General features: G+C 37.5%; 1 protein-coding gene across 4 annotated transcripts in view; it reads right to left on the bottom strand.

The window, feature by feature from the left end:
* Positions 1-346: 346 nt before the first annotated feature.
* LOC139941977 (high affinity cAMP-specific and IBMX-insensitive 3',5'-cyclic phosphodiesterase 8B-like) overlaps positions 347-19,471 on the bottom strand; it is a 232,362-nt gene continuing 213,237 nt past the window's right edge. For all 4 annotated transcript variants that reach the window (XM_071938629.1, XM_071938628.1, XM_071938630.1 and 1 more), the window contains 2 exons: positions 18,217-18,346; positions 347-15,042 (listed from right to left, as the gene is read on the bottom strand). In XM_071938629.1, the coding sequence (XP_071794730.1) occupies positions 14,900-15,042; positions 18,217-18,346 (273 nt within the window). In that variant the 3' untranslated portion in view covers positions 347-14,899. The remainder of the gene's footprint in view (positions 15,043-18,216; positions 18,347-19,471) is intronic.

The following is a 19,471-nucleotide window of genomic DNA, read 5'->3' as shown; positions in this document are numbered from 1 at the left end:
TTTCCCTTTCCCAGCGAAATGTGCGCAATGATTACCAAGTGCCAGACCAAGGCTGAATTTACGGCTCAATGATATTCGTTCCCGATTTTAACCTTTGACAGCTGTTGATATCCTTTGTATGAGACTTTTATGTCTTATATATATGGGTGCACATGTCTTATATATATATACAACTACGTCCAATATAGAGGGCGCTGTTAAACATATTTGTGTTTGTCTTATATATTTGAGTTTTTAATCCTTTATATTTATTTTTGCATCTATTATATATTTGCTGTGGATGTTTATATATATTTTTGGTGGTCTTTTATATATATAATTTTGATCATTACATATTTGTCTTTGCTCTTATATACATGGGTTTGCTCTTATATACATGGTTTTGCTCCTATATATATGGGTTTGCAAAATGTCAAGAGAAGGCCACCAACAGTGAAGTACAAAAAGCCCTTTAATATGATGTATAGATTGTCAAAATAGCTTTTGTGGTTGAGGAAATACATGTAGGACCTGATGAATAATGACAACTGGGGAAGAGACTAACTAACCGGAAGGGAAATGTTTGTTGAAAACGCCTTGAAAACAGACTATAAACAAAGCTATTAAGAAAAATTAAGGGGAATTTTCTTTTTTTTAATTAACTGACCAAGCAGTCTCCCATCTAAGTACTGACAGGGCCCGATGTTGATGCACTTCAGTGATCGGACAATAACCATACATAGTGATCAACGTAGTACTGTCGTAGTTAAAACAAAAAATGTATTTTGGACGAAAATATTGAAAAAAAATCCAATTTGAACCAGAAGACAAGGTCAAAAAGGGGTCTTGTCTGCAAGGCATTTACTGAGTTGTTGACATAGAGCTATATATATTGACTAGAGCACTAACACCCCGTTATACACACACTAAGCTTTTGAAGCCGTGTGGGCGCATCCATGTTTATGTACAAACCAATGCAAAAGCTTGAAATTTTGTACGGCAATTGTACGGCTATTTGCATGATAGTGTGTTTGTTCTTTTCTATGTGTCATCGAACCAAAAAATGCAGTAAATGTGAACGCACAATCTGCTGATGAGCGTACAATCTGCGAGCGTCATGTGCGTCATGTTTAAAAAGGTGCGTATAAGTTTTTTTTAGTATGGCAATCAAGTCGAACTCACGGTGTACGCGAATGGGCAAACGCGTAAGCACACCTGCCGAGTGTTAAGAAATCGCGGCAATGTGTGTTCTCTTAAAATTAAAATCGTTCCGTAGTCTCGCACACATCAAACATGTCTGCGCCCAGGGTGGCTTCAAAACGCAGAGCAAGTTAGCGCTCTAGTCAATATATGTAGCTCTATGGTTGTTGATGACCTTTCCAATGGTGTATCGATTGTAAGAATCCATCATGTGGATCAAACGTTATGATTTTTTTAAAATAATAAACTTTGAATTTTCATGACGTTACTTGAACTGTTTCCTCTCCTAATGAACATCCAACTATGTGCGAAGTTTCAAGTTCATATGAGCTTGGGAAAGGTGTTTTTGTTAGGGGACAAGGAAGACTCAGAAGATTCAGAAGAAGAAGAAGAACTAGACTTAAGTTTTTGTCATAACAAAAACAAAGTGTTCGGCTTCCGGTAGTACAAAAATACAACCTTGGTGGACAATTATCAAAAGAGAAAACCCATGAAATTAGGCCCTTTCAAAGCATTTTACATGCACTTCCTGTTTAGACAGGTTAAGAGGTCAAGAGAAGGTCACCAACATATCCATTTTTGTGAAGTAGGTAAAACCCTTTCATTGATGTGTAGAATGTCAAAATAGCTTTTGTGGTTGAGGAAATAGGAACTGATGAATAATGACGACCGGAGAAGAGACTAACTAACCGGCAGAGAAATGTTTGTTAAAAGTGCCTTGAATACAGACTACGTACGTAAAGCCCTTTCAAATGATGCAAGATTGTCAAAATAGCTTTTGAGGTTGAGGACATAGAAACTTATGAATAATGACGACTGGAGAAGAGACTATCTAACCGGAAGGGAAATGTTTGTTAAATACGCCTTCAAAAACAGACTTCAAAAAAATTCATCAGAAAATGTTCAACTTCAAATTATCACAAATTCTTATAGACTATAGGTTCTGTCACCACTACGTTTTAGCATAACAGACGAGACCATCAACATGTAATGTACGTTTAATTAAAAGTTTAAAACGATGATCGAAAGTACACCACCACCTACCATAATTTCTTATGGTCGACAATAAGCTGCTATACGGTATTATAACACCCCTTACAAGTATTCTGCCTGCTCATTGGTTTAGAGCGCGTCACATGACATGTCTCAGTTTTGATAGACGACGGCCGTGTGATAGTGCGTCGGTTTGCCGTGCGCTAGTCCGTGCGTGCAGTACCCAGACGTCCTTTGCGTATACGAGGATTATAAATTAATAGTCTGTAACCATTTCGGATTGCACGACACAACATGCAGCACAGTAAAAGTTTTTGCAATCTGTATTCGCGTCGTCCGTGGATTGTAGCATTCAGGTCTGTAACTTAATAATAGTAGTACAGTATTTAGAAATGGTTGGGGTGTTATAAAACAAATATTGACTGCTTTTACTCGTGCAATGGTTAAAACTACATGTATGACTCCCTCGGTGATCCCCGTAGCGTACTATTTTCCCGAGGCGAAGCCGAGGGAAAATAGTACGCTCCGGGGATCACCTCGGGAGTCATACATGTAGTTTTAACCATAGCACCCGAAGCAGTCAATATTTGTATAGTACACACACGCAAGTCTGGTTCCCCGCACAACCCATATTCCACATTACACACTTGCAGCAGGACTCCTGGCCACCATTATAATAAGCTGCTATACGGTATTATAACACCCCTTACAAGTATTCTGCCTGCTCATTGGTTTAGAGCGCGTCACATGACATGTCTCAGTTTTGATAGACGACGGCCGTGTGATAGTGCGTCGGTTTGCCGTGCGCTAGTCCGTGCGTGCAGTACCCAGACGTCCTTTGCGTATACGAGGATTATAAATTAATAGTCTGTAACCATTTCGGATTGCACGACACAACATGCAGCACAGTAAAAGTTTTTGCAATCTGTATTCGCGTCGTCCGTGGATTGTAGCATTCAGGTCTGTAACTTAATAATAGTAGTACAGTATTTAGAAATGGTTGGGGTGTTATAAAACAAATATTGACTGCTTTTACTCGTGCAATGGTTAAAACTACATGTATGACTCCCTCGGTGATCCCCGTAGCGTACTATTTTCCCGAGGCGAAGCCGAGGGAAAATAGTACGCTCCGGGGATCACCTCGGGAGTCATACATGTAGTTTTAACCATAGCACCCGAAGCAGTCAATATTTGTATAGTACACACACGCAAGTCTGGTTCCCCGCACAACCCATATTCCACATTACACACTTGCAGCAGGACTCCTGGCCACCATTATAACAATAACAAAAGAGCAAACAACCGAGCAAGCAACAAGTGAGCGAAGTTAGTGCTCGGTTCAGAATTCATGCTAAATTCATTCTCTCTAATGGGATGTTTCAGCAATTTTATAATCATAGGGGGCTGTGCCATTCCTTTTATTTTAAAGTTAAAGAAATCACTTTTAAATAAATAACTTGTTTTAAAACAGGCATTCTTTTTTTCATTTTGTATGCGCTATTTTTTCCCGCGGATTTATATTGGCAGGATGTAATTTTTTTTGTACTTGACCTGCAGAAAATAAACCATTCAGCAGGATCGTATTTGTTAGCGGCCGTCCTCTTTGTGAATACAGCCTGGTCGAACTTGAGATGGGATCACCCCGACGGATGTAATTACACTGTAGGCGTACACTTTTTAATAAAAATGCTCTCAGATGTCAGTTTAGTTGTCCCAGGAGTGCAACTTTGTGACAGACATGGCGCATACACAAGTCTACACTATAGATTGGTTTTTGTTTGTCAACAAAAACCACTGTTTTGGATATCGTTAGGTCAGTGTTTGAATCACTGAAAATGAAAATGTTGTTAAAAGCTCTTCAAAATGCAAAAAAATCTACATTAAATCAGTGTAGACAACAGCATTAAAAGCCATTAAAAGGACATGTTTGTTAAACGCCTTGAAAACAGCCTACGTACGTCATTATTCATTGAGTTCCTAGTTTCCTCGACCACAATTCAGCAATCATTTGAGCATCATAAAATAAAGTATTGTTCAAATTATTGGCAGTTGACTGTGACATTATTCTTATATTTATACAATCTATTAATTCCAAGACCGCCAAAACGTTACAATAAAAAATAACTTGTAGGCCTATGGGATAAGCTTGCATGAACTTTGGCCTATAGTGAGGTGCACCCCTCTGGCCTTTCTCAATTATTATTTTCATGTTTTGAGACAATTTTATAACATTGGGGGCTGTGTTATTGTTATAATAGGTTGTTTTTCCGTTTTTAAATCTGGATTGTTTTATTTATTTGTTTGTACTAAAGTTTTGTTTAATCCGGCAGTTTGTTTTAGCAAGACCACTCCTAACTGATTGGGCCTTATACTTTAACCATACTGTTTTCTTTGAATGTTTTGTATTGTAACATCCATGTCCGTGCATGGAGGTAAAAATAGATTAGTTTACGTAACGTCCTTTCCTACTAGAGAAAGTTCAAAAGGGCTTATGTTATTCCAGAGATTATTTTTCTTCAAAATATTGAACTCGGAATAACTTGGATGGTTGTTTTAACAAATAATCAAAACAATTGATGATTATGCTAAGTTCAAGAAGTCGTGAATTCCGTGGGTCCAAAACGCCCTTCACCCGGGGGGAGTGGCCGATCGATGTAACGTCTCTGCTTCTCGGTGTTTAACCAAAACATGACCAATGTTCGTCGTTTTGTACTGTTGTTTTCTCACATAATTAATAGTCCCATGAATCACTGAAGTAGGTGGCCATCTCAGCGAAACTTCGTCTTCAATTCCACATTGACCACTAAGCCATCAGAAGGGTAACATTTGAACAATTTGACGCCGAAGATTGAGAGGAAATCGTTTTCGCAGCGTTCTGCATAAATAGAGCTATATAGCTATATGCATATCACGCTATGGCGCAGAGTACAATAAACTTGGCCGCATGCCACCAAATATGCCTAATACACTACACGTGTACGCCACACGTGTTACGCACAACCAATGGGGAAATTTCGTAATTCTTTATACATGAATTTATGAATTTTCAAACTCGATTTTGAACCAGAAGACGAGATCAAAATGGGGTCATATCTGCGAGGCATTTACGGAGTTTTTTTACGAACTTTCCGATGATGTGTCGATTGTAACAACCCATCATGTAGATCAAAAGTTATGATTTTTTGAAATAATAAACTTTAAAAATTCATAACTCAAGAATTGATGACGTCATTGTGACGTAACTCAAACAGTTTCTTCTCCTAATAAATATCTAACTATGTGTGAAGTTAGAAGTTCATACAGGTTTGGGAAGTGTGCTTTTGTTAGAGGACAAGGGACGGAGAGAAACTGAAGAAGTAAAAAAAACCAAAAAAACAAAAACTGAACAATAACAAAAGGTGTTCGGAGCTGTGCTCTGCTCCGAACACCTAAGAAGAAGAAGAAGAAGAAGAAGTATTAAGAAGTAAAAAACTGAACAAACATAAGAGGTGTTCCGGGCTAGCTGTTGGCCCGAACACCTAAAAAGGGACCATTTTTGTGTATGTCACATCAGCAGTTTTTCAAAAGTTGTTATTTTGAAGTACCTGAAACCAGCACAAAAAATGTTTCACATCAGAATAAAAATGTAGGCTAAAAAAATAAATAGTTGAGTTAATAATTCACTATCAAATTTCCACACGAAATTGTCAGAAAAAGTTACCAGCCTTTCTTTCTATTTGTAAAATTTATGTTAAATTAACTGCAAAACTATTTTCATGTCCATTCACATAATAGCATGTATAGACATGAAGTAGGAAAGTGGTACGGTAAACTTCTGGTCATTGTATTTCTGCTGTATTCCGCCTGTAACACCGTTTTGTTTTTGTTCATCTTATTTTCTTCTTCTCAGTCCTTTGTCCCCGTTACCAATCCTAAGCTCATGAACTTGAAACTTCACTTATACTTATTATAAGGAGATGAAACCCCTACGTTAGTCATGATGACATCATCAGGTGTAAAAAATACAAGGTTTTTAATGTTAATATTTTAAGACTTTGACAATCAGTATCAAATCAATAATACAGATAAGAGACCTTGGCTTGCTTTTTGCGGTATTATGTTACAACAATAATATAGGTCTTTTTATTGTCTTTGTGACCTCGCATGACCTTGGGTGACCTATACTCTGTAATTTAAAACTGGCAATATTTTTGGAGTTGTTTCAATGGTGTTGTAGTCTGGCATGGGTCTGGTTTAAAAATATAAGACTGGTAAGGTCACCTCTAGCGGCAAGTTAAAAACAGGTAAAAAAACTTGTTTACCAGAAGTCTGTGGCAGAGTCTATTATAACTGTTTCAAAATTGGTATACATGTACAATGTACATACATGTAACATCCTCCATGGTAGCAACATATCTGTGGAGTATATGCTTGATGACGTCATCATGTGTCACGTGGTATTACTTTAAATGTGCACTTTTTGAAGCTGTGTATCTGCCAAACCAAATCTGTGACTGAGTTGAAACTTGGTGTTTTGTTATAGTAAAGGATATGACTGCTTAAGTTTGTAAGTGTCATCATGATGACATCATCTATTTTTTTTTTTTTTTTTTACATTTTTGCACTTAAGACCTTTTTTTACATAAAGCAACAAAGCAAGCTGCAATAATTATTTGTTAAGCAGGCCTGTATGTACATCGATATTTTCTACAAACATGTGTTTCTTAATAATCTTTCTTTTTTTGCACCAGCTGCTCTGCTAATTTGGACACTATTTTCACAACAAACAGCACAGCTCGTGATCACTCCAGTCACCTTTACTTGAAAACTGGTGAATCATTAATTTAGGCCAGAACACAAAACACCTCAAATTTGTTGTCAAACAAATTCTTATGTCTACAGTTTGATAATGGTTTTTTATTGATTGTACCAGAAAAATCCTTATTCCCCAAAGAAGGCGAAATTAAGAGGTGACTTAATAACCTCTTGATAGTAAAATCTGTGTAAAATGTCATTAAAGGATTAAACCTTTGGGGTCGAAAAAGAAATTTTTGGGCCTTTGTGATTGATCAAATATCCTGTGTCAACTGTTTTTATGATCTCATTTTGGGGGAAAAGTTCTGAGCAAGATTTATTTTAGCAAGATCATTATTTATTTTGGGGTTGGGAGTCATTGAATCAGTCATCATGAGTTATTAAAACAAAATGCAGGAGCCGACCTTCCCCCCCTATTTGTTGGACAGACAGTCTGAATCGCGACATGCGCATTCAACAGTGACGCACATGTTCTTTTAATACCTGTGGTGCTCAATACCTGTCCGAAAGACTACTCACAGACAAATAAAGGAATTGTGCCGTAAAAAAAAAAAAACACTCAACAAATTTCAAATACATGTAAGGGCACCTTGCCCTACCCCTCCATAGCCAACATCATGATAGGCGTGCTGGGTTTGAAAAAACAGGTTGCAGGACTAAATCCGTCTAAAACATCTGGACCGGATGAAATCTCATCCAGACTTTTGAAGACAGCCGCTCATGAGATCCCACCAGCTCTTGCTTTTCTGTATCAGCAATCCTAAGATCTAAGCATCATTCCCAAACAATAAGAACAATTGCCAGTAACTGCCATACACAAAAGGGCCCCAAATCAGACCCCTCTAACTATAGGCCAATCTCCTTAACCTGCATCTGCTGTAAGATCATTGAACATATTGTTCTCAGACATATATCGTCAAGCACCTAAATCAAATTAACATCCTCAATGATTTCAACCATGGCTTTAGAGAAAAGTTATCAACATCTACACAGCTAATTACAGCAATGTAAGACTGGGCTTACTGTCTTCACAATCATGGTCAAACTGATGTAATTTTTTGCACATCAAGCAAGGCCTTCAATAAAGTACCACAACATTATCTCTCTCCAAAACTCAAATTCTATGGCATCAAGGGACACACAGTAGATTGGATAGATGCATTCCTAAATGGCAGAGAGCAGGGAATTTCAGTCAATGACCTGCTCATCTTGGGTAAATGTTACACCAGGAGTGCCCCAGGGATCTTCCTAGGACCAGTTTTCTTCCTCTTACACATAAATGACATACAGGAAAGATAAACTCAACAATGAGACTGTTTGCTGATGATAGCATCAACTACAGAGATATTCATTTCCAGGAAGACTACCTCAAAATCCAAAGAGACCTAAAAACTCTTGCAAATTGGTCTACCAAATGGGGTATGAACTTTAAATGCAAACCTAGTAAATATCAATACAATATCAACAGTGAGGATCTAACTTCTGTAAGTCAACATGAATACTTGGGCGTGACTGTGAACGACCTCAGATGGAACACTTATCACCAAAAAATAATTAACAAGGCCAGTCACACACTCAGTCTCCTCTGAAGAACCTTGTCCTGCTGCACCAAAGATGTCAAAACTACAGCTGATCAAAAGAAACCCTAGTACGTCCCCAAATTGAATATGCCTCAGAGACATGGAATCATAAAATAATCCAAAGCCAATTTGACCAGTGACGGCACCTAGGCCCAATTTCATGGCTCTGCTTACCGTAAGCACAGAATCTGCGCTTACGGAAGCAGGGAAATCTGTGCCTACGGCAAGCTTAACAGTTAATAGTCTTGAAGCAAAAATACCAAGCAATAATACAAACCTAACAAATTAATTAGGTATAAACACAAAAAGTAGCAGAAACTTCTGAGGACTACATGTAATCAGCAGGGATTTGAACGGATTTTCAGTCTTGGGAGTTTTGATGTAGACCTACATGCAGTTGGTGAGTGTGAGAAAGAGCGATGACCATAAGTCTTTGTACATGGTGTTTGGAGTTGTGATGAAGACTGCAAAACAGCTTATGTGGGTGAGGAATATGAACTGATTTAATAATGACAAGCGACAGACTGTAGAAGAGACTTACATGTAGCTAACCGAAAGAGAAATGTATGTTGAAAACACCTTGAACACATGCAGACATACATGAAGCTAAATAGCGCGCTCCAAGTATGAGCACTGCATGAAGGGTGACTCACACACACACGTCACAGACGTCTCTTTGTTCTCCCATTGTTTGGACATAGTATATTTTTCAGACGTCCCCATTGGTTTTGTACACAAAATATACCGAGGACTGTCCTCGGTGTGACTTTTCCCTTTTGTTAAAGTCCTCGGTTATCAATAGTAGACATGCCCACACAGACTACACATTGTACGTGTAAACTCGACTGCACGACCAATGGGGGAAATATTTGAAGTTCTTGAGATATCAATGATTAAATTTTCAACTTCTGGTTGGAACCGAAAGTCAATATATGTTAGTGAAATGTTCACACAGTTTTTAATGACCTTTCCCATGAGTCCATATGAGATTGGGAAAAGTCTTTTCTTGGCGGACAAGGGATGCTGAGAAGAAGAAGAAGTATAGAAAGTATCAATAAGACAAATTAAAAAACTAACAAAAATAAGAGGTGTTCCGGGCTGAATGCCTGAACACCTATAATAACCAATCGCCATTCAAATTTCCTGTCCCTCTTTCGCAAAGCTTCATGGAAGGGTGTGTATGAGATACCCTTCTCCCATCAGATAAACCTTTATCATTAATACATTGGAAACAGGCTAGTCAAGTGTGGGGTACTACACATGTACAAATGTATAAACACCCAGATGTGTTTTTATATGGCTGGGAATATAGCACAAGTGATCCCAAATCGATAAAATTATCTGGGATGTATCACAGCACGGAGAAAATCCGAAAGGCGCTGCAAATACCAAGAGGTTGTACATGTTCAAAAAACAAATGTGTAAATAGACAATACGCTAGTATTAAAAAACAATCAATGTTGTGTTCAGGGTGTACTTGCAGAAACTGTGAGAATCTGCCTATAGTGCCTTGATCCTTAAAGCCATTGGACACTTTCAGTGTGAAAAAAAAAAAAGTTCACAGATTAACAAATAACTTGCAGGGTTTACAGAAGGTAATGGTGAAAGACTTCTCGTAATTTATTTTTGGTTATTGTCTACAAAATTATTCTCGTATTTTTTATATACCGTATTTTCCTGCGGATAAGACGCTCGGCGGACAAGGCGCAGGACGCTAAAATGACCCCAAAAAAAATCAATCGTCAGCAGACAAGGCGCACCGAAAGAAAAGACGCATCGATGTTTTTGGGGTCTAAAAAGTCAGATAAGACGTGTCTTATCCGCAGGAAAATACGGTAATACATGTATGTTTTATTTAAGTTGACAATATTATTGTACATGTATATAATGCAGCTATTTGTGTACTTGTTATAATAACTTTTGTGTGAGGAATCACATGTGCAATCATGGCAGCTTTTTTGTTGTGACATCTTGGACTACGATCAGCATCTTTTGCGACCTGACTTGATGACACAAAATTAGTCCAGAAATCAACTATTTTGTGAAACAATATGGAATTTCCTATCTAGTAATATAAGTACAGGCTTGATGGAAAATGTTTTAAAGGGATATACATGTATTGTGGTGTAATGTTGTCGGTCTACAATCAAAGTACACCACTAGAATATAAAAAGAGAAATATTTTCAAAGCAAAATGCTTACCAACCGGGGGAATATTTAGGTGAACATACGTATAAACATTCTACAAACAATTCCAGCTCATTCAATAATCAAAGAGAGGTCAGAGGCGTCTCAGCCATGCATATAACAGTGCGCCAGGGTAAGGAGATGGATGCATCCAATTTGTTGTGTATTGCAAACTGACTGCAGTAATTTCACACTTTGGCTGATGGCCTACTATTTCATGGAATCGAGTTCACTACCACAGGGTTGTACATTGTAGCTACAATTACTCCACAAGAAGGCATTGCATAATCAATGTGTTGTGCGAACTCATTAATAACTAGACATTATGTGTTTTTGAACAAACACAAAGCTGTCCGTGTTGTTTTGCATGGATTATGTGCTTCAATTAAATGCCCATGAGTCTATAACTGAAGAAAAAAAAAGGTTTTACAAATATTGTGTAGTTCTTGATATACAATCCCACTTCCAGTTTCTGATTGACCCGTAAGTAAAGGTCAACATGGGGTCACGGTTACGAAAGGCTAATTTGCAATGCCCAAGCTAGTCTATAACTGAAAGTTGAAGTTTGATTGTGTAGATCGGAGATATGGTCCCACTTACATCCGGTTGACCGAGAAGTAGAGGTTAACATGGGGTCACGGTTTTTCAAAGTTAATGTTTATAATGTCTAAAAGTGTCTATAACTGAAAAAAATTTGAACATTGACTGTGTACTTTTTGAGATAGCCTCCCACTTCCAGTTGACCCGGATGTAGAGGTCAACACGGGGTCATAGTTTTTCAAAGTTAATATTTAATGCCTATAGACCTTTATCACGCTGTCACCATCTTGGTCATGTTCCCTGTTTCCAATAACAGTAATGAATGCTAACACTCATTGCGCATGGCACCAGACTATTATTTCGTCCAGGCAGCCTCAGTTTGGTTACAATGAGCTGAAATGGAGTAAAATTAAGAGGACCACACAGTGACAAAGGTCTATTATTTTAAGGAGTCTATACCTGAAAAAGTTTGAAAATTGGTTGTACATGTAGTTCTTGAGATATTATGGTCCAATTTCCGGTTGACCCGGAAGCAAAGGTCAACTTGGGGTCACGGTTACCCAAGGCTACTCTCCTATGCCTAAGAAGTGTACTTTTTACTAAAAAAAAAGAGTTGAAATTGGCCATGATAAGTACTTCTTGAGATACATGTACATTGTACATGTATGGTGCTGCAAAAAAACACTCATGAAAGCTTTTAATTACCATAACTTGACACCTCATGACGTCGTAGTAACAAAAGTGAGTTTTTTATACTAATAAATTTGATAAGGTACAAGATGGTATGTACATGTACATGTTATACTTACCCCAATCCAATGCCTTTTACAAAACCCCTCCCTTACAAAAATTTCCTGTGGTAACTCCTGTGGTACTTGCTGTTACCACACAAAATACCACAGGAGTATTAAGTACCACAGGAATTTGTGTGGTAATGTCTACAGGCTGGCTGTGGTAAAATAATATTTCCTGTGGTACCACACAAAGTACTACAGGAATATCAAGTACCACACGAACTCCTAACTACATGTACACTCGTATATGGTAATGTCAAAAACTGCCTGTGGTAAGTAATACTTCCTGTGGTACCTGAGTGGTCCTCCAAAAATACCACAGGAATTTTAAATACCACAGGAACTTGTGTGGTAATGTCTACAGATTGGCTGTTGTAAAATGATATTTCCTGTGGTACACCTTGATGTACCGCACAAAATACTACAGGAATATAATGTACTACAGGAACCCATAACTACACTTGTGTGGTAATATCAGCGACTGGCTGTGGTAGTTAGTATTTCCTGTGGTACCTGATGTTCCCCACAGAACTACAGGCATTTACTGTACCACAGGAACTGGTGTTAGTCAACATGCTTGCTGTGGTACCTAATGCATTACCACACAAAATACTACAGGAATCAGTACCAGTCGGTCATTCTTTGGCTATTAAAACGTACGTTCGTTTTAACGAAACCCTAAACCTTCGTAGGAATCTAATGTACAATGTATTGGTTGTGTATAAATCCAATGGATTGTTATACTTTGTACATGTACAAAGTAATTGGCCCAGAACACGGTAAGAAAACAAAAATAAGCAACGCAGTTCCAACAATAACATCCCCTCAAGTAAGTCCACAACTCATTCAGGTCCACACTGTAATATGGCATTTACCATAAAGAAGGTTTAACAATAATATGAGAGTGACTACATGTACATTGTACATCCAGTTTATGAATACTACAAATGTACATGTTGTACCACTTATAATTATTCACTAATTATAGACAGAACATCTCTTATTAAAACCAGTTAATTTTTCAACACAGAATATGAAATTTAGGAAACAAACAGATAAATAATTTTGAAGTTATTGTGTTTTTGACCAGTTGTACATTTAACATTTGAAGAGCCATTGTGTTTGTGCACATACACAAACTGTGCAATACATGTACATGACGTCATGGTGACGTTTTGTCCAGAATTTAAAGCCATAGAATAGTTATACAGTACCCCAAAAGTACAAAATCGGAACAAGTTTGACGATCGGAGGTATATTTCTCGATATATGGTGGTCTAAAAAAATGGCTAATTAAATACTTGTGTCAATTAATCAACTAATTGATTATTTTAAGCTAACTATAACTGTAACTCCAATACCTAAGCTTTAATATGACATACATGTAGGATCTGACTCTTTTATACTTATAAAAAAAATCTTGACGATTTCAATAGCTTTTCCGACCACTCCATGTACATGTACGTCGGAACAGCTAATTATTTGTTGATGAGAGTTGAGGAACACTTGGCGTATTAAGTGTCATTTCAAGTAAATACTTTAAATTTTCTGGTCAAAACCAAAATCCTTCGTGCGTGGAAGGGACTTGGGGTGCAAGAAAACAATATCAACTTTTCAAATCATATAGCCTGTTGCCATTGTTACAGCTCATTTGTTTTTTGGGGTACAATTTAGGCAAATTTTGGGGTCATACAAATTTATTTTTTAGCTAATATTTATAACTCCATCCCACCAAAATGCAAAAATTATTTCATAAAACCTTTTATATCGCTACAAAGTATCATTCTAATTACTTGACACAGAAAAACTATTGCTATAAATTTTGCTGTTATCCAATTTTTAGAACATGTATTGGTGTATAGAGCATGTTTGCAGAACTTTTACCCTATTTTATGCCCTCAAAAAGTCAACTTGCCAGGGATCTCAGAGTATTTTCCTGTCAGTTGTTATTAGGGCCAACAGTCTTTTCATTATTGTGAGAAAAACCTGGTCAATTGTATCCTGTTGTTACAGTACTCAAAAATAAACTTTATCCCAAAACAGGGAAAAATGCATTTTGAAGTTTTTCCTTCAGTTTGAATTAATAACATTAATCCATCAATCCAACAACTTTTCCTAAGCACTCTGTAGGCTTATGGATAACTCAACATTGTACAGGAAGTTTTGATGACATAAATCATTTTTTACATGGTACAACAAAGTGTTGTGAAAAGCACCTCCTTTGGTGAAAGTAACATTTGGAAATTCCCCTGCACATCGTTAATAGTAAGAAAGGTTGTGCTGTCTTCAGATTCTAGGGGTCTCAGAATATTTCTCTTTCGGGTAGGGTCGTTATTGGTATTATTTTTTGTCTAGGGATAAAACACTTGTGCAAAAATTCATTTTTCCCTGTTTTGGGAATACAAACTATTTTTAAGGCAGAACTGTCACAACAGGATACAATTGCCAAATGTTTTCTCACCAGAAATGAAAAGACCAACATTGGCACTAATCACAACGGAAAGGAATATATTTTAAGACTCTTGCAAGTTGACATTTTGAGGGCCAAAAATAGGGTTAAAATGTCAATTTTGCAAGTTCTACAAACATGTTCTATACATGTTCCAAAAATAGCACAAAGGTGAAAGTTAAAGCCAAGGATGATACTTTGAAGTGATATAAACTGTTTTATGAAACGGGCTATATAATTTGTTTGAAAAGTCAATTCTGTTTACCCTTCCACCCATAAGGTACATGTATGTGGACAAAAATGTCAAGTATTTACCTGAAATGACAGTTAACTTATTAATTTACACATTTAAGAAAATAATTTTGTAAGCAAAAAGTGTTGTACTATTTTTTCCCCTTATCCTTGTATTTGTTCTCTTTCTCTCTTTCCCTCTCTTCTTTTATCCTTCGTTCATTCTCCTCCTCCATCGTCCAGTACTTGTAGTTGTAATGAAGATTTTCCATGACCTCCGGACAGTCGATAAAAGCTGCAAGAGATAACCTTTTCCAGATGAGAATGGTATCATCTTAATAAATAGGCTCACCTCACCTCAAGCTTTTCAAATGCAATTAAAATCTGAAACCAACTCCTCCTCAAAGTGCACTTATCATTAGTAATCTTTTGTGTATAACTTGCTTTTCAAAACTGAAGCAAAGTATGGCACAATACATTTTCTTAAAATGTCCAACCTGCTCATCACCTCATTTGGAATACACTGAAGGACTCTCTATAAAGTTTAAAGGACAAGGTACATGTACATGTAGAGTGTTGAAATATGAAACAAAAGTTTCCATGATTTGAAGACAGCAATGTTACATGTACCTTAAGACCTCTGTGTATTTTCTCTGTAATTTTGTTTTTCTCATTGTTCTTGTGGAACTCCACAAGTTGTTGTCAGGGCCAAATTACATAGAGGTGCTTAACCCTTTGGTGCACAAAGCGGTTGCTAGTGACCATAAACAAACATGTCAAATTGGACTTTTATAAACAGTCGTAACTTAAAAACTACACCCCAAATATATCGCCCTCATTCCATTGTTAAAGGAACATGTTGCCTTGGATCGGTCGAGTTGGTCTTTGAAAAGCGTTTGTAACCGTTATAAAATGCATATGGTTAGAAAGATGTTTTAAAAGTAGAATATAATGATCCACACAAGTATCACTCGACGAAATTTCGTGGTTTTTCATTTACCTCGTCGATTAACACGGTCGGCCATTTATGGGAGTCATATTTTTGACTCCCACAAATGGCCGACCATGCAAAGTATAAGGAAAACCACGCAATTTCGAGGAAAATTTGTGTGGATCATTGTATTCTAAACGGTTACAAACGCTTTTCAAAGACCAACTCGACCGATCCAAGGCAACGTGTTCTTTTAAGAGCAAGTGTTGAGTTTTCGTTTGATGTAATGTTCAAAAGGGGGTGCTATTGAATATTGTAGGAAGAAAAAAAACGGTTGAGCATGTTCTTTTTTTGGCTTTAAAAAAAGTTAATCTGTGCACCAAAGGGTTTAGCAGAAAGTTGCATGCAGAAATGTGTGCAGGATACCAGTCACTAATTGTGAATGCAACATGGTAGTTTGGCTGCCTTATTTGTTGTGCTGCTTTTTGAGAACGTAAAAACATGTATGTACCTATAAGGACTGCAATTGCAAATGGTAATGTTACTAATACCAGCTGATGATAGACATTTAACATCAGAGATGCGAAGTTTAAAAGCCAGCTATGCGTGATTTTTCAATGCAGACCCCCCCCCCCATAAAAAAACAACATTCATCTTGGAAGGCCTTTTTTAGACTCGAAAAACGGAACCGCCGCCAGACAAAGATTTTTCCGCAAACCACCCCCCCCCCCCCCCGAAGTTTATACAGGAACAAAAATTTCAAAATGCATCAAAAACCTCTTCAGTATACTTAAAACTCACATGAGATGCAAAAGAGGTGTACATGTACGATTGTGTCAGATTATTATTAGTTGCCCCAAAAAAGAATTTTTTTATACTAATACTTTTGATAAAAAAAATTCTGCCTGTTGGGTAGAGTGTATGCTCGTGGAGTCCATTGAACGAATTTGCTAAACGAATCAGGACAAACTTGTGCGCAATCAGCGTTTTGTGGCTCTGCTGAATTGTCAGCCTAAATCTGCTGGGAAAGCAAAAGGGTGCGCAATTATTGTTATTTCCCCCCAAAAAGTTTTTTTTTTACTAATACTTTTGATTAAAAAATTTCTTTTGCCTGTTGAGTAGAGTCTATGCTCGTGGAGTGCATTGAACGAATTTGCTAAACGAATCAGGACAAACTTGTGCGTTTTGTGCTCTGCCGAATTGTCAGCTGAATCTGCTGGGAGAGCAAAAGGGTGCGCAATCTGCAAATTTGCGCTCTGTTTATACGATAGCTCAAGTTGACGATTCTGAAAAACTGCGTGCAATTTGAAGATTGTGCAAGTTGTGAAGATTGCGTTTTCTGTTTACAAGTACGTGTGCGATATAGCAATGCATTGCGATTTAAAAAAATTGTTTTCCCGGTTTAGCCCCAAAATGCATGAGAAAATGGTTTCTGTGTGTGTGAGCTTGAGACAGACCTGTAAGGCAGTCTCACGCCTAATGCGTGAGGATTGGGTGGTCTGTAACATGGTGTGGGATTTTGAAAGAATTTCAAGGATTAAAGGCAGTGGATAATGTACTATTGGTAATTAGTCAAAATAATTATTAGCATAAAACCATACTTGGTAACGATTATTTGGGAGAGGTTGAGAGTACAAAACATTGTGAGAAACGGCTCCCTCTGAAGTGACATAGTTTTCGAGAAAGAAGTAATTTTCCACAAATTTGATTTTGAGACCTCAAGTTTAGAATTTGAGGTCTCGAAATCAAGCATCTGAAAGCACACAACTTCGTGTGACAAGGTTGTTTTTTCTTTCATTATTATCTCGCATCTGTGACGACCGATTGAGCTCAAATTTTCACAGGTTTGTGGTTTTATGCATATGTTGAGATACACAAAGTGAGAACACTGGTCTTTGACAATTACCAATAGTGTCCAGTGTCTTTAATCAAAGGAGCTATTTGTAGAACTAATAAAGGAGATATTAATATTTATCCCTGATACAAATCTATTTTATCAATGCTGCACCCAATGCTAAAATATAGGATGCGAACTGTCTCTAGCTATCAGTCAATCTTGGTGGTTTGGTAAGACGTTTGCTCTAGAATTACAAAGATCATGGGTTCGAAATTCCACCCACGTAATATGCCTGTGATTTTTGTAATAGAAATTGGAAAGTACTGTGTATTCGGTGCTTAAAGTTCACAATTATCAGCAACACAAGCATTCAAACCATACACTTTTTCAATACCCTCTCCCTCTCCACTTTCATACAAGAAAAATGTTTTGTTTTTTTACACAATATTCTAAATAGAGATACTTGAATATGAATTACATGCACACCCTGCCTAATTAGTACAAGCACTAATGATAAAAGATATATAAAAATGTACTTACATGTAAGATAATGCCAGAAGCTGTGTTTTATGGCGGCATTTACCTACTCCCTCCCAGTGTACCTTTTGTATGCTTGTGAAAATGATGATAGTTGTGAAAGGTCCCTGAACAACAATGTGTCATAAGAATTTAAAATTTTCAAATGTAAAAATAATATTTACCATCCCATGCGTCAAACATGTCCATGATGAAATACTCAGTGAAAGAAATCTGAGACTTCGGAATACTGCATGTTAAACGATCAAAGACAGGCATAACCACTGGAAGTCCTCTTCTTTTCTCCTCATCAGTCTGTTCGGCAAAGCAAACAAAACTTCATTGCAAACCATAATGAAGAAAGAAAGTTACTAAAATACAGCAATTAAAAGTTTGCAACTGGCATTTTTGGCACAATATTTCTGTGACCTCTACAATCACCTCTGTTTCTCAAAGTTTTATTTCCTTTAATCTTAATATACTTATTACAGGTTATAACATTTTATTAACAGTTATTGATAAACTTGATTCTAAATGCAACATAGGGTGCCCCATCCAACTTCAATGTTGGTGTAGTTACCATGACAAATTGACTCTACAGCTAGATTCCCCCAGACCCAAGAAATGCAACAATAGTCACAATCTTTAAGAAAGGGGACAAGTCCTGCAGCGGTAACTATCGAGGATTATATCTTCTCTCAATTGCTGGGAAAATACTTGCCCGTATCCTCCTCAACTGAATTCTCCCTCTTGCTGAGGCAGTTTTACTTGAATCACAGTGTGGCTTCAGACCAACCAGGGGTACCACTGACATGGTTTTTGTGGCTCGTCTACTGCTTGAAAAATGTCACGAACAGCACCAACAACTGTACTTTGCTTTTGTTGACCTCACTCTGTCAATCTAGTGGCCCCATGGTGCCTACTACAGCATTTCAACTGTCCACAGAAGTTCATTAACATCGTCAGGCTTCTGCATGAAGACATGACAGTCACCATCCTGCGTAATGGCTCAGAGTCAGCCCCGTTCACTATCAAATCTGGAGTCAAACCAGGCTGTGTCATTGCTACTGTAAGCCCTGAATCCAGCTTTTGTTACCAGTATTTATGTATTTACTTATTGTTCTCATAAACACAGGCTCCATCCAACCTTAACCCTGGTAACTCAATTGTTCTAAATTATCAAACTTCCATCCCACATCCTTGTGGGTACACCCAGGTCCATAAATCAGTCCTGTGGTATGTACATGTACAACCAATACCCCAATGGACCTTCACTTGACCATCACCATGAACTGGTCAAGGACCAAGCTTCCCCAATCCCATAATGTCCTTACTTTCCTAATATCAGTCTCTTCTCTATAGTTTGCTCTCATCGACAGACCCTCCTACATAGTTAGCCCAGTGCAAAGTCTTGCACTGTGAGCCTAATCCAGTGTTCTT

This window comes from Asterias amurensis, chromosome 9, assembly GCF_032118995.1.
Source record: "Asterias amurensis chromosome 9, ASM3211899v1".
Classification (NCBI taxonomy): Eukaryota; Metazoa; Echinodermata; class Asteroidea; order Forcipulatida; family Asteriidae; genus Asterias; species Asterias amurensis.
The sequence above is the reverse complement of the archived record's forward strand: the minus strand, read 5'-3'. Positions and strand labels throughout refer to the sequence as shown.